General features: G+C 39.1%; 1 protein-coding gene across 2 annotated transcripts in view; it reads right to left on the bottom strand.

The window, feature by feature from the left end:
- LOC122445867 (minichromosome maintenance complex binding protein) overlaps positions 1–15,843 on the bottom strand; it is a 33,236-nt gene that overhangs the window by 8,868 nt on the left and 8,525 nt on the right. Inside the window, exons 2-11 of one of the 2 annotated variants that reach the window (XM_043475295.1) lie at positions 11,563–11,648; positions 10,816–10,956; positions 10,645–10,686; positions 8,437–8,538; positions 7,834–7,978; positions 5,115–5,266; positions 3,626–3,726; positions 2,383–2,555; positions 1,891–2,014; positions 577–694 (exon numbers count right to left, since the gene is read on the bottom strand). In XM_043475295.1, the coding sequence (XP_043331230.1) occupies positions 577–694; positions 1,891–2,014; positions 2,383–2,555; positions 3,626–3,726; positions 5,115–5,266; positions 7,834–7,978; positions 8,437–8,538; positions 10,645–10,686; positions 10,816–10,956; positions 11,563–11,648 (1,184 nt within the window). Of the gene's footprint in view, positions 1–576; positions 695–1,890; positions 2,015–2,376; positions 2,556–3,625; positions 3,727–5,114; positions 5,267–7,833; positions 7,979–8,436; positions 8,539–10,644; positions 10,687–10,815; positions 10,957–11,562; positions 11,649–15,843 lie in introns of both variants that reach the window. The other variant, XM_043475294.1, reaches the window with a different exon arrangement.

Genomic DNA, 15,843 nt, shown 5'->3' with positions numbered 1-15,843 from the left:
CCAGAAGACACTGAATAAACACTGGTTAAATGAATGATCTACTTCAATCTCTTAAATCTCCAAAGGTGTGATCAGCATTGCCAGGCACACAACTAATCAGAAGCTATTCCCCTAAGATCCTACCACCACACAAACACTTCATTCCAGATGCCCTGGCAAATAAAGTTTAGCTTGACTTTCAAACAGGAATTAAACTTGGGCAGCAGAAATAAAGTTATTTCCTCAACTAAAAAGAATTATACTCCTACAATTTACAGTTAATTGACATTTAAAATTTTAAAGCATACAAAGGATACCAAATTGTACAAACAAACGGCATCAAAAGAGAGTACATTGTTAAAGGAATTATTACAGTTGTATTAACTGTTATTCAAAGAAATTCATGCTAAGGCAACAAAGGAAAAGTGAAATGTTTAGAGGTAAGTACATTTTAAATTATGAAACCGGGCAGGCTTTGTTTCCCCTTAATGAGATCTATTAAAATCTAAAAGTTAAATATTTGGGTTGAATGAAAGACCATTAGATGGACTTTTAAAGTGTACTTAGGTTTCTAACACGTGTTTATATTGATCTTACTGCTGGAACCAGATGTTGAATAATTCGATATAAGTGTTCCGTGAAGGTACTATTCCGTGGACAACCACTCAAGTTAACCGTAAATTTTCCTAGTGGAAGAACATCTCTTCTTGTATATCTAGAAAAAAATAAAAGGTATCAACCAATAAGACACTCAGGTGATTTCCTGATCCCCATCAAAAGCAAACAAAGAAAAATAAGCTTAATACTGTCATTAAAAATAAAGCAGATTACTCTGATCAGCTTTTTTTAAAAAACAGAAACAATAATGAAAATAACAGCCAATACTTAAGTGCTGGTATTGTTCTTCTACCATGTGCCAGGTACTGTTCTAAGTACTTTATCATTTAATTCCCAAACACTCTGAGGTAGGTAATATTATTTTCATTTTACAGATGAGAAATCTGAGGCATTTTATATCATATGCCCACGTTCATACAGCCATAAAGTGGTAGAGCTGGACTTGAACACAGCCAATTTGGTTCCAGTATCTATGCATTCAACCATTATGTACTACTGTCTCAAATACTACCTGAGGAAAGATTTATTAGGACAAACATGTTTACTACAGAGTTATTTAAACAGAGAAAAACTAGAAAAGCCTAACATTTAGGGGAAAAGTACAACTGTCTATAATGAAATACACTGTACAGCCATTAAAAGGCTCAAGGGGAATTATGATGGGAGAATGTTTAATATTTATTAATGATAAAAGCAAGCTAATGACCTATTCAGAATAGAACTGAGACCCAAGTAGGGAGGTATACATATGCAAACAAAAAAAGATGATATCATCAGCTACCAAGGTCTGTTAACTGATACCATCTCTAAGTGGTGAGATTACAGACAATTTCTGCTTTCTTCTTTATGCTCTTGGAACTTACTGAAGGTACGCACGTTACTTTGAAATTGGAAAACAAAGAGCTATAGCGAGGTGAGAGGAAGAGGGGCTCACGTCCATCAACGTGAGACGTGCAGCCAGTGGGCCTCGCAGACAGCAGACAGAGCCTCAGGATGTATAAACAGAGGACTTACAGACTGCAAAGGTAACAGGACAGCTTATCTCACTCATCAGCTAGGTTCTATACCTGGTCTTAGCTCTTAAATTTAAGGAGATACAATCAAAATGCTACACGTGACCCTGAGAAAAGCTGAAAAAAGGAGTATCTGTGATTAGGTGTAACAGCTGTTGCACTGAACAAATAAAAACCATCTGGTGATGAAGCCTAACAAACAAAACAAATTATCTCAGAAACCTTCCTCTTCTTTGTCCCTCTCAACAAAACACCAAACTCCCAGGAACACAGCACTTACACTGTAGAGATGAGATGTAATATAAGGTACTCAGCGGCCAAGCTGTCTCCCAGAAGGGCATGAGTGAGGAACCCAAGCAGTTCTGCTCTGACTGGAGACAATTCGGACATGAAACCGGAAACAACTGGAGAGAGAAGGGTGACCAGATTCAGCCCACACACCAGGTCCTCTCGCGCCTCTCTGGCTAAAAAGTAACTATGGACGAAGCATTGCACGTCAGCAGACAACTAGCAGGGGCTTCAAATACTGGCCCGTGAGTGATGCCAACTGCCAAGACAAGACAAGGGGGTGTATCTTTTGCGGGGGGGGGTGGCGGGGTGGGTGAGATCATTTTAATGAAGAGAATTAACACAAAGGAAAATGGGCAAATCGATGGTGACTACTGGAGGAACTTATCCTGATGACTGAGCATCTGACCGACAGCTTCACAAAATGCAGCTCCCGCATGCCGGGTGAGTGTCTGGGTCACGAGGCGTCAGCACTTACACTTACAGGTCTTGCTCTCCTCCTTGTTAAGGCAAGCAGGCAGTAAGGGGTTGATGTGCTGCAGCTTCTGGGCTAAGACCACATGGATTCTTGGCACTAAGGAGGCAGGAGGACTGTGCACCCTCTGTTCCTCAGCCATGTCCGTGCATTCCATCGGGTCCAGCAGCGAAGAGGCGTCCCTGCCGAGAGATGACAGAGCTTCAGTTCACAGAGGCAGCAGCTGTACACACATAAAAATAACATCCATCTCTGAAAATGAAATGAGAACTCAAGCCGAGGAAAGTTCCACCTGTACTCTGAGAGAACAGAAAATGCGCCTCCTCGTCATAAATTGTTACATGACAGATTTCAGGCTACCTACATATGTCATATTATGATAAACGTATATGTATGTACATGTGTGTACCAAAGGTAACAAAGTGATCAAAAAGTACTTGATCATAAGAGGCCATTGTACCTCCAGATGTGATGCACTGAGAAGAATATATCACTTTGTAGTTTTCTGCGCAAAATGCATAGCTGGAATCTAATCACAAGGAAACACCAGATAAACCCAAATGGACAGACGTCCTACAAAGTAACTGGTCTGTACTCTTCAAAAGTTTCACGAGTCTGCTCTGCCATGTGAGGACATGGCAAGAAGACAGCCATCTACAAACCAGGAAACAGGCCCTTACTAAATGCTGGTGTCTCAACCTTGGTGCCTCCGTACTATGAGAAATGAATTTCCTCATAGTGTCAAGAAAAGTGTCAATATGTGGAAGGACAGGAAAAAAAAAAAAGAAAAGGAAAGTATCAAGGCCCTGAAGGTGTCCTTCTAAGAGCTGGAAACCACTCCAGGTTAATGCAACGAGTGATCCTATGGGTCCTGGACCAAGAAAAAGACTGTCAGAAAGAACAGCACTGAGACACTTGCTGAAATTTAGCGTGGACTGTGCTTAGCATACTATGTATTCACGGCAAATTTCCAAACTTTGTAGCTATACTCTGATTATATATGAGGGTCTTTGTTCTCAGGAAATACGGACACAGCAAGTATTTAGGATATGACATACACAACTTACTCTCAGTTGTTTCCAAAAACTACATATGTATAAAAATGTATGTATATAAAAAAAAGCACAAATGAATGACAAAACAAATGGAGCGTAAGTGTTAACAACCTGTAAATCTGAATGAAAAGGGAGTTCTTTATATAATCATCCTCCAACTTTTCTCAAAGTTTGAAATTATTTCAAAATAGACTCACCTTTCATCATTATTCAGTATACTTAGCACAGGATCCACAGAGAGTATGCCATATAACTCAAGAACATCGTTTACTTTAAAACAATCCCAGTCTTCATAGACCTAACAAGAGGCCACACAAAATCACAGTCAGGACTCAATGACATCAAAAAAGCATAAGATATTAGCCTTGAAGTAATAATAATCAGAAAATGAACCTTACAGCATCTCCTTTTATTTGATAAATGGAGGCCAAGGGAGGTAAGGTTCTCACTTGAAGCCATTTTGCTAGCTAGCAAATAAGTTAACAACTAAAACACGGGACTCCTGACCAATGTCTGTTTTCCCACTACTTCAGTGAAAAGCTTTTCCCAAGGGATGAACTAAAACTAGAAACATGAATTATCTCAAAATATATTAACTACATCGAGAGAAGGGGAAAACTGAGTATTAACCTCAAACTACGCAGTATTAGGACTGACACAGACTTCAAATGGCCATGAGGCTTCTCACAATAAAGAGCCAAACCTTCAAAGCTGTCTATCAAGATGGACATTAGAAACTGTCACAGCCGCTTACTGGTGAGACCTAAGAGAAGCACAGAAGGAAAAATGCGCTAATTCTGGTTCCTATGCTGCATAGCTGAGGTACCATTTAACTTAAAACCATAACAACTAAGAATGGAAATTCTCACTGATCGTTTCTGAAACTTGTTATCACTTGTTCACTGCTCACGATTAAAATACCAGAATGAGCAAGATAGGGGAACAAACTGTTAACAGATCTTCTTCTACCTTATTTTAAATCTAATTGATAAGAAAAGAAAGAATGGTGAAAATAAAGCAGAAATTAGTAAGTTAGAAATGATTCAGGAAGAATATAGATGTTAAACAGTTTCACTTCTATTTGAAATATTCATTTTTCAAAAAAAGACAATGCTGTGGTAGATAAAATAATGCCCCCTCCCTGCCATACACATATCCACATCTCACTGGAATCCTTGAATATGTTACCTGACATGTAAAAGGGACTTATATAAATTAAAGAACCTTAAGATGGGGAGATTACTCTGGACTGCATGAGTGGGCTCGATCTAATTACTCATGTCCTTAAAATTATAAAATCCTCCTACCTATGGCCAGAGGGAGATGAGACTATGAAAAAATGGTCAGAGGGCTGGCTGTATTACTGCTGACCTGGAAGATGGAGGAAGGGGTCACAAGCCTCTAGAAGCTGGAAAAGGCTGGAAGAGAGATTGCCACCTGGAGTCTCCAGAGAGGGACCAGTCTTGCAGCCACTTTCATTTTATCCCCAGTGAGATTCACATTGGACTTCTGACCTAAAGCCTCTAAGCTGATAAATTTTGTTACTTTAAGCCCCATAAATCTGTGGCGATTTGTTACAGCAGCAAGAGAAAACTGGCTAACACAAATGCTAAGACTTTTCTGTTTTAATTTCTGAGACACTTAGCACATCTTTGTCAGCATCAGACCCGTCAAAGACTTTCTTACCTTCACGAGGCATGCAGGACCCTTCTCTCCTGGCAATGGAAAATTCAGATCAAAAGGAGAAGAGAGGTTTAGGGAGCTCAGCTGTTGTCCAGAAGAAGCTTCAGTTTCTAAACGTTTTGGCTCGCCACACCATTGAAGACCACCAACATTCCCTAAATTCAAAGGGAAAGCATTGTACATCCGTCATTTCGAAGGCTTCCTGGAGATAAAGAACATTCCTAAACAGCCTTTTGCATTTGACTGAAATGATGTTTCTGAGCTTGCAAACTTCAAGTTGTTGCCGTTTTAAAGGAAGTAACACACACTAGAAGCCCTTTTGACCTACAAAGGGAACAAAGATGATGAAGATCTGGAATTGTGATCATTCCCTGCACCCCCGCAATAAAACAGCAACAGATTCCCGCCCTCCCCCCCCCCATCAAATCTCCTAGAAGTAACTTTAAAAGTTAATATTTAATAGGGTTATTTAACATCTTTGACCCAATGAGTATATGGGTCTACAGACAACAAAAACACTTTGATAGAATATATTTATTTCTACTTACTAAGCAGAATAAAACCACATAGCAATAAACTTATTTACCAAACAACTATTAACTTGCACTATGTACCAGGAATCAGACTAATTGTTAGGGCTACAAAGATCATTTAAAGATAGCTTGTACCCCTAAAGTAGTTATAATTTAGGACTGGTAACTAGTTGGAATTAAAATACAGCTTGCCATACCACACTATACTGCTCAGCAATAAAGAGAGTAAGCTACTGATGTAAGCAACAACTTGGACAGACCTCAAGGAAATTATGCTGAATGACAAAAGCTAATCTATAAAGTCTATATACTGTATGATTCCATTTATATAACATTCATAAATGACAAAATTATAGGGATGAAGAACAAATTAGTCGTTGCCAAGAGGGGAGGCAGAGAGGCAGAAGTGATTATAAAAGGGCAACATAAGCGATCCAGGTAATGAACTGTTCTGTATCCTGACTTGGCAGCGGTCACATGAATCTATCTACATATGTGATGAAACTAATGCACAAAAATAAGTGCATGTAAAAATGTGAATTCTGAATAAGGTCTATGGACCATATCAATATCTATTACCTGGTTATGATATTCTACTATAATTATGCAAGATGTTATATAAGATGTTGATCCACTTGAAACTGCATCAGGGATATACAGGATCTCTCTGTATTATTTTTTTTTGTAAGTGCATGTGAATCTATACTTATCTCCAAAAAAGCTTCATATATACATATATATGTACACACACACAGTCTGATAGACTGCCTAGAAACCAACAAACAAGGTTAAATGTCAGTCGCTCAGTCGTGTCCAATTCTTTGTGACCCCATGAACTGTAGCCCTCAAGGTTCCTCTGTCCGTGGAATTCTCCTGGCAATAATACTGGAGTGGGTTGCCATTCCCTTCTCCAGGGGATCTTCCCAACCCAGGTACTGAACCCAGGTCTCCTGTATTGCAGGCAGATTCTCTACTGTTTGAAACACAAGGGAAGACACAAACAAGGTAAAACTTTACATAACTAATGCACTCAAATGTATTCAAAAGCCCTGAAGTATGACATTCAAACAAAAGGGGCAAGAAATAGAAAGAAGCATCAATAGCTTAAATGTTAAGAAAGAGAATTACCATAGGTCCTGGATTCTAATATGTATTTAGGTTATTATTATGATGCACCATTAATTTTAATAAACATTTGGGAGTAGAGAAAAAGAAAGAATACTATTACATTTGTATATATTTGGTGTAAAACATTCCAATTTTTAAAATATTAAAATATGTCTTAGCTTAAAGAAATACAGTAATATGAACTTATAAAGTAGAATAATCTATGGTTAAATGAAACTCAGTAGTAAATCTTTGTTTACCATTGATTGCTATATTTGTTCTCTCAACCCACTCTTCAGATTAAATTAACTAATTTGTTTTACCTCCTCTGCCTTTAAGTGACAGGACATAAAAGGAGAAATAAAGACAAACTTATCTACCTACCATATGAAGGAATTCACTGCTCAAAAAAACTGTGACTGGCAAATCAATAATGATATATACCAATTTTTAAATTCTCTTAGAAAATTTTAACTTTTGGTTTCCTTGTATAATCAGAATTACTTGCATTTTAATTATATTTTAATACATAAACTACTACAAACCTACCTTAAATAGAACAAACAGAACTGTGGCTATTCTAAGGGTTATTTGCTCTAAAGTTTAGGAATAAGTAATCCAGCGTAACAAAACTTCACGTTTTTCCTCCAATGTGCTCCGTCTTAAGACTAACTTAGTAAGTTAATCTCATCATTATTCCAAAAAAAATAAGAAAGGATGTTTTCAGATACAAATAAGTCATTTTTAGAGTACTATGCTTTTATATTACTTAAAGGCTGAGATAAAAAAATAAATATGAAGAAACACAAAGCCCTTTTCTAGCTTCCAACTTGAGACCCTCAACACCTGACAGCAGAGTAGCGACTTCCAAGTGATGCCTAAATGCTCAATTATGAAGCACAGACTGAGCAGAGAGTCACTGTTAAAACTTCAGAACTGTCTATAATTCTGGTAAACCTGAAAGCAAAGTTGTCAAATCACTGCCAGCTCCTAAACCTACAGCTACATTACAGAACTATGAATTCTGAATACGAATCCACTGCGAGAGAGCAGTCTCCAGGAAGCGGGATGGCACACGCTACCTGCTTGTCTGGCACCCGTATGCTGGTCTTTCTGTTTATTGGGCTGCAGATCCATATCTTCGTCGTCTTCATAGCTCCTCTTGTGACGGCTGGGAGTGTAAGACGTTGAAGGACTGACTCGAGCTTGGTTGGCATTAACATAGGCGTTAAATGAAGGGTTAAAGAAAGATTTCCATGACCTGGAGACTATCTAAAATTATGCTACCTCTATGACTAATAAAACACTACTTACTACTTTGGTAGCTTGGTTAAAATAAAAATATTTTTTTAAAAGAAGGCTGATGTATACAAAAAATAAGCTACAAGGATATATTGCACAGCACCACAAATACAGGCAATATTTTATAATAAATATGAATGAAGTAAAATCTATCAAATTTCTGAATCATTATGTTGTACCTGAAATTAATACACTATTGTAAACCAACTACACCTCAATATATTTAAAAAAAAAAACCCAGAATAAAAAAATTATTTTTTCCAGCTATGTTCATTGAGGTAAAAAGGCTAAGCTTAAAAAAAAAAAAAGTGAATTGTGGTCTCTTCAATTAAGAAAATTATCAGAAAGCATTCAACACATAAGAAGGTTGAGATAAAGGATATTTCTTTTACCCACGTAGATTCTCCAGGCACTGGAACACAGTAGAATGTCTGCCTCTCCAAAGTAGTAGTTCGTGGAGAGTTTAAATCAACTTCTTGCTGAGGCTGTGATGTTCACAAAATTTTATTTTAATAATTTTATTAAAAAACTTAAAAAAATTAGCAACCATGTTTTCAGGTTGTTTATAAAACCACAGTGAATACTTCATATTGAGTTAACTAACAAGCAACTACTAAATTCAAACTATCAATTTTGAAAAGAAAACTGACATAAAAATCACTTCAAATGCAATAATCAATACAGTGTGTACAGCCTGAGATGGTATGTATCAGCAAGGTGGCTTTTGTTTCTTTCTTTCTTTCCTTCCAGGGCCAAAGTCCCCTTTTCCTGGTACGGTGCTCTTACTCACGACTCTTCAGCAACACAGCACAAACTCTTGCTCAGTCGTGTCTGACTCTGAGACCCCATGGACCGTAGCCCGCCAGGCTCCTCTGTCCATGGGGATTCTCCAGGCAAGAATACTGGGGGGGGTACCATGCCCTCCTCCAGGGGATCTTCCCAATCTAAGGACTGAATGCAAGTCTCCTGCACTTCAGGTGGATTCTTTACCGTCTGAGCCACCAGGGAAGCCCAATTAATACTGCACCTTCCTTCAAATCCAAAATACATAATACCCTACGTTACAAAATCAAATCCCTAAAATAAAGTTTCGTTAAAGTTTTTTCAAAGACAACACTCATGGTAATTCCACTGTCTCTCTCACAGGAATGCTATTAGCATTAGCCTATCAAATAGGAATTTAATGAAATACTTCTTAAGAGGCTGCTCTGAGATGAGATTTAAAAATCAGATATTATTCCTTACAAAAGGCATATTCTCTGTTTCAAATATACTTAGAAAGTCTTAAGTACAGATAGGTAGAGGACCCAAGATGTAGTATTATAAAGAAATTATTTCAACATACTCATATTACTTTTATAGTACAAAAAAAAATCCCTTACAAGTAAACAAAATCTATATTCTATCCTGTAAGAGAAAAACAAAGAAAGAAAAGAAAGAATTCCAGAGACATCAATTCAGTCTGCGATGGTATGTACAAGCAAGGTGGCTTTTGTTTCTTTCTTTCCAAGGCCAAAGACCCCTTTTCCTGGTATGGTGTTCTTACTTATGGCTCTTCAGAAACACAGCACAAACTCTTTGCCTTTGGGAGTATCACAGATGGACACCCTCATCTATTTTATTTTCCCATTTCCAGCTGCTGAGACTACTGAGTTAGAGAGACACTGCATTATCATGAAATAGAAGAAAAATTATGATTAATTTATCAGCCTAATATAACTTAGGGCTCCATAAACAGGAATGCAGGAAACATTTATAAAGTTGATTCATTAGACTCAGCACAACAATGTATTAATATGTCATGGAAACACCCTTAAAAGAAAAAAGACACTGGGAGACCTGGAGGTCATCAAAAGATTAAACGAATTCATCTTTCACAAGTCCATTACTCTAAGTGTAGGAAGTTATATTTCTCTCTCTACAGAAACGTTCCTAATTAGGGCCATTCTTCCATACAGATCAGCATGCTGAGTTAGAATATTTATTCCAGGACTTTGTCTTCTTCTTCCCTTTCCCATTATTGATATGTAGGAGAGTTTCTATTACTTCCCTTTATCAAAGAAGGCTTAAGTTTACTTTTTTCTTCCCAGGAAAAGAGGGCAGGATTTAATCAAACATAATTAAGCACGTGTAGGGGCTTCCCTGGCAGTTCAGCGGTTAGGACTCCTTGCTACCAATGTAGGAGGTGTAGATTTGATCCCTGGTCAGGGAACCAAGATCCCACATGCTGTGCAGCATGGCCAAAAAGCCCTAATGTAATAGTCTTTCATTTTCCTTCTACTTCTCATTTTAAAAGAACTTATCATAAGTAGTTTTTAAAAGCAAGTATACAGTACAGATATTAGGAAGAGAAAGGAATTAACTTTGTCATTTACAATATTCCACCTTCTAAGGCATTTTTAGAAGACCAAAAAAAATCATATCAGAGAAACTCAAGTAAAAGGCAAGTAAACAAAACATTTCACATGACTTCTTAGAACTAACTTATATACAAGATAAGTAAATTTATGGTCAACCAAAGGAAAATAATATTCTCTGCCCAGGAAAAAATGCTCATTAAAAAGTTTTTTATATATTTTAAGTATACATACCCCACACTCTGCTACATCTCTGTATTTTCCAAAATGAAGAACCTATGACCAAAACAAAAAATAACAGTATTATATCAACATATCAGAGTCAAGACTGCCATAGACAACACAAGGACAAAGCTAATCCTACTAATTGTAAACACTAAGTTTCATGAAAAAAGCAATACATACACGTGCTTTTGTGTTTCGGTTAACAGTTTCATAAACTCCCATATAAAATTCAGGGTCAAACATATCCTGAACCATGCAACGAAACTTCACAAAACTGTTAGGTTTCAAATAATGAAGAGGAACTTCATTCAGTGATGGGACCTTAAAGGAAAACAATCAAGTCAAGATAGTCTGTGTATAAAACATTAAGCACATACACATATATATCCAGACAAACTGCCATTCCCCACCGACCCACCCACGACCCCACATACGAAATCAAGCCCTATCAGGGAGCCAAATGATTTCAACAGTCAACGACACAATTGCTGAACAAAAGTCCTTTCTGCATTCTTGCAAGTTCAATTTGTATGATCACATTTGATTATAATGTCAAAGAATGCTTTTCCTTCAGAACACTTTCTACTTAGCAGAAAGGCATTTGCTTTGTTGAGCTCTTCTCTTAAGACTTGTACAAGTAATTCTTTAAAATGAAGGTAATAAAAGATCATCAAAGCGCTCACAGCTACCTTTTTTTCCCCACGGTCAGTTACTGCCACCTAGAGGTGCCGGTATAGAAGCATTTATTTGCTTGAATTTAAGTTGCAAGAGACCAAAATCTTTTAATACATATGCACTTAAGGCAGAGGGCGGTACATGTTAATTTATATATTTTTAAGTTATATGTGGATCACTACTGTGAGAAATTGGAAGTCTGCCCAACCCTCACCCGCCCACCCACCCCCAGGCAAACAGCAACAAGCTTACCCATTTAGGAGCATTATTCTCCTTCAGCTTTTCCTTAAAATATTCTATTACTTTCTTCTCCCAGTCAGGATTAACCCCATTTTGAGCTGAAAGAAAAATATACTTTTCAAAGCTGAAGGTACAATCCATAATAAGAGACTGTTGGCACATTAGTTTAGGGTGCCTTATTGGAAGCACTGTGCAAGACACCAGAAGCTGCCGGGCTGCAGGGGACTGGATATTACACCTGGGTGAGGCAGAGCCCCTGCGGGCTCTCGGGTGCTATCTCCCGAGAGCTCCTCCACAGCAAGAGATGAGGCCCCCAGACAAAGCAGCACAGGAACCATCACCTGAAAAGCACTCTGCTCCTTGAGAACATTTTTATACAGATTTAAAAAATTTTTACAATTACCCTGAAATGAAAGCAGAGCATGTTCGTCTTCTTTTTTTAAAAAAACTTTTTATTTGGGAATAATTTCAAACTTCCAAAAAGTCACAATGAAAATTACAAAGAACACCTGTACCCTTGCCCCCATTTACTTTATTATTTGCTTGCTCTCTCTCCCTCTCCCACATTTTTCTCACTTGAGCTTACATGACACACACATCATTTATTTTTACCTTTAAATAGTACTTGGGCTTCCCTGGCGGCTCAGCTGGTAAAGAATCCACCTGCTATGCAGGAGACCTGGGTTCGATCCCTGAGTTGGGAAGATCCCCTGGAGAAGGGAAAGGCTACCCACTCCAGTATTCTGGCCTGGAGAATTCCATAGACTGCATAGTCCATGGGGCTGCAAAGAGTCAGACGCGACTGAGTGACTTTCACTTAAATAGTACAGTGTGTTTCCTAAGAATAAGGAGATTATCGTACATAACCACGGTACTTGCTGTCACTCTCAGGAAATTCAAAATCAATACCATACTTTTTATCGAGTCTACCACGCATATTCCAACTTGTCTCCCGACCCAACACTATTGTTTATTATACTTTTTCCACTTCAGTACAGATCCAGTGTAGAATCACATGCTGCTTTCTGCTATCTTTTTTTTTATTCCGGAACAGTTCCTCAATCTTTATCTTTTATGACGCTGATAATGAAGAATACAAACCCATTATAAAAAAACAGACTGTTCCTCACTGGGTCTGTCTGATGTTTCCTTATGCGTAGACTGCAGCTACACGTTACCAGAGTGCTGCATAAGCATGCGGTGTCCTTGCGGGCTGCACGTGCTTCATTTAGACAGGAGATGCTCATCTTCTCTTCATGCATGACGTTAATTTTCACCACCCAGTAAAAGTGCCAGCCAAGTTCTCCACAGTAGTCACTTTCCCCCTCTCTCCTCTAGTAAGCAATCTACAGGGGATACCTCAGGACCAAACAAGTAATTTTCATGAAATTTGCCCTGCTCCTAAGATTCAGCACGCCTCTTGCAATGATGATTGCAAAATGAGAGAAAGGTGTTTTTAATGTCATATTAAAGTTAAGAAACCAGATTTTGAAAAATTATGGGAACTGGCCAAGACTAAAAAGTGAATCAACATTAAAAAAAAAAAAAAAAAACAACCAAAACCAGAAATATATATCCGCATGTTTTCACGAATTAGAACTATCTAACCAGAGCTGGTCAATACTTCCAACAACGCACAGGTACCATATATATCACACAAGTGCTATGGAAATGTGGTGTAAAGGAATCTTGTCTTTATTTGTTATGTAGCTGATTCTGTTAGAAACATTCATAAGATCCTGCTGTAGCAGAGATTCCTAACACTTTCCCTTAACTGAGCAAAGGATGGTTACTAAAAAGCACCCACGGCGGCGCAAGCACCGTCAGTGACTGACTGCGACGAGGGTTAATCCTTCTGTGCCCGTGTTAGTCACTCTGTCATGTCCGCCTCTTTGCGACCCCATGGACTGCAGGCCGCCAGGCTCCTTTATCCCTGGGATTTCCCAGGCAAGAATACTGGATGGGTTGCTATTTCCTTCTCCAGGGCATCTTCTCAATCCAGGTCTCCTGCATTGCAGATGGATTCTTTATCAACCGAGCTACAGCAAAGCCCCCAAGAGTTAAATCTTCTACTAGTAAACTGGTCCTCACAGTGTAGCTCCGCAGACCAGCAGCACTAGCAACACCTGAGCAGTTGTTGGCAAGGCAAGTCTTCAGCCCACCCCAGAACTACTGAATGAGAAACGCTGGAGGTCACGGCTAGCAATTCATGCTTTAAATACCCTCTAGGTGATTCTGATGCATCCTGAAATTTGAGCACTGCTCTACTAAATGCATGCCAATAAAGGATCACTGAATGCGGGGTGGGGGGTGGGGGACTAGACTGGGTATTTCTGCTTCTAGTCAAAATGGATGTTTAAAAAGACCTACAAGCAGACATGACCGCCAACACTACCATTCTGACTGCATCTGTGTAAGAAGGTTGAATACACCACATCACAGGTGATGAAGCTACATCAAAGAGTGACTAGGAAGCAGCAAGTTACTTCGAAGTAACTTACATGTTATGAAATGTTAAACAAAACATCTGGTATTGCTGAACAATTTAAGGACTGCAACAGAGAATTCCAAAATTCTCAGGAGTACAGTAACTACCCCTTCTGTATTAAGCCTACTTTATGCCCAGCACTTTGCTATCAGAACCCTTAGAATTGAAGAACTTAGAGCTAAGACAGGGCTTCCCAGGTGGCTCAGGGGTAAAGAATCCTCCTGCCAATGCAGGAGACGTGGGTTTGATTCCTGGGTTGGGAAGATCTCCTAGTGGCGCGGGCAAGCACATTAGAGCTAAGATAAGCTATGGGCAGAACAACAGGCAAAAGCAAAGGGGAGAAAATAATGAAGGTCAAAATATCTCAGAGAAGGCTTCTGAAAGAGGTGGTGTTTGAGCCAGGCCTGGGAAGAGGGGCAGAACGGAACCATGTTGAGGTATGAGGGGTGGGCATATTGCAGACCCAGGGCATTCTGGGGGGAGGAACAGTAATAGTAAGCCAAAGACAAGGATGGACATATCAGAAATTCAAATACACGAGCACAAAGTGGCTGGAAAAGAACAAAGCTAACGAACAAAAGCAAGATGAGACCAAACACATCACCGAATTTTCAATGCCAGGCTACAGATCTGCTCTGAGTTCATAAACAATTCACCTTTATACTCCCAGACTCTAGCAACGGCCTGGGACACAGCTACTGGAGTCAGAGAAATAAACATTAAATAGACAAAACATAGAGAAAAACAGGCTGTGTCGCAAGACTAGCACCCATTTCCCCTTTTTCTAGTGAGCGCCTCTTCTGAGGAGGAGCCACAGCACCCTCACTCTCAGCCCCAGGGCGGACCTGACGGAGGCCTCACGGGAGTCCTGACGATCAGGTTGGGGGGGCCTCAGTCAAGGACAACCCCAGGTGTAAGGCTCAGTAGCTGGGTCCTACAAATCCCACAGCTGCCTGTGGCCACAGTGACCGAGGTCTGTCTGAAAACGAAGCCACCCCAGGGGAAAGGAGTAGAGAGGGTGATTTCTACAGAGATACTCTGAAGTATTTAGCTGTAGTTGAGCCAGACATTAGCCCACTAAGGTACTGTTACCTGAAACAGTATTTATGTGTTTATCTTCCTTGGTTTATGCAGAATCAAGTTGTGCCATGGGCAACCAAGAATCCTGCTGAGCACATACCTATCACTATCATATTTCTCATGAATTCCCAGCCGTCTGAACGTGGGCACCCCTGCACTCTCTTGCCCTAGTTTAAGTGGTCAGAGGAACTGAGGAAGAAAAGACAGACACACTTTTACACTCTCACCAACAGCCTATGAGAGGTCCAATGTTCTGCCTCAATACTTGGTCTTGTCAATCTTTTTAATATGCATCATATACCAAATTAATGTTTTTGTTTCTAGTGTGAAAGAGACATCAAAGCTCATTTTTTTCCAGAAAGATATCTATTTGTTCCAGCCTTATTTAAAGGACTTTCTAGTGGTAAACTGCTTTGGCAAACAGAGTAACAATTAACTGTCACACAATTACCAAGGAGAAAACATGCAAAAAAATAACCACTCACTCAACATAAGCCACAAAACCATGGTTAAAGAAGAGAAATTTAACTCATACACTGTCAATCTTTCCTCCTATAGAATTAGCAAACTAGTATGGTTCCAGTCCATGGTTGATGAGAAATAGATGCTGTAATTGGGCAAAGTCTTCTTGCTGGCCCTCAGCAGCAACAGATGAGAGTTTTTAAATAAGTAAGTAAATTGCTGTGGTATTACTGTCAAACTCATCTCCTGTTTTTATGCTACCA

This window comes from Cervus canadensis, chromosome 8 (genome assembly GCF_019320065.1).
Source record: "Cervus canadensis isolate Bull #8, Minnesota chromosome 8, ASM1932006v1, whole genome shotgun sequence".
NCBI classification, from domain to species: domain Eukaryota; kingdom Metazoa; phylum Chordata; class Mammalia; order Artiodactyla; family Cervidae; genus Cervus; species Cervus canadensis.
This window is presented reverse-complemented; position numbering and strand designations above follow the sequence as displayed.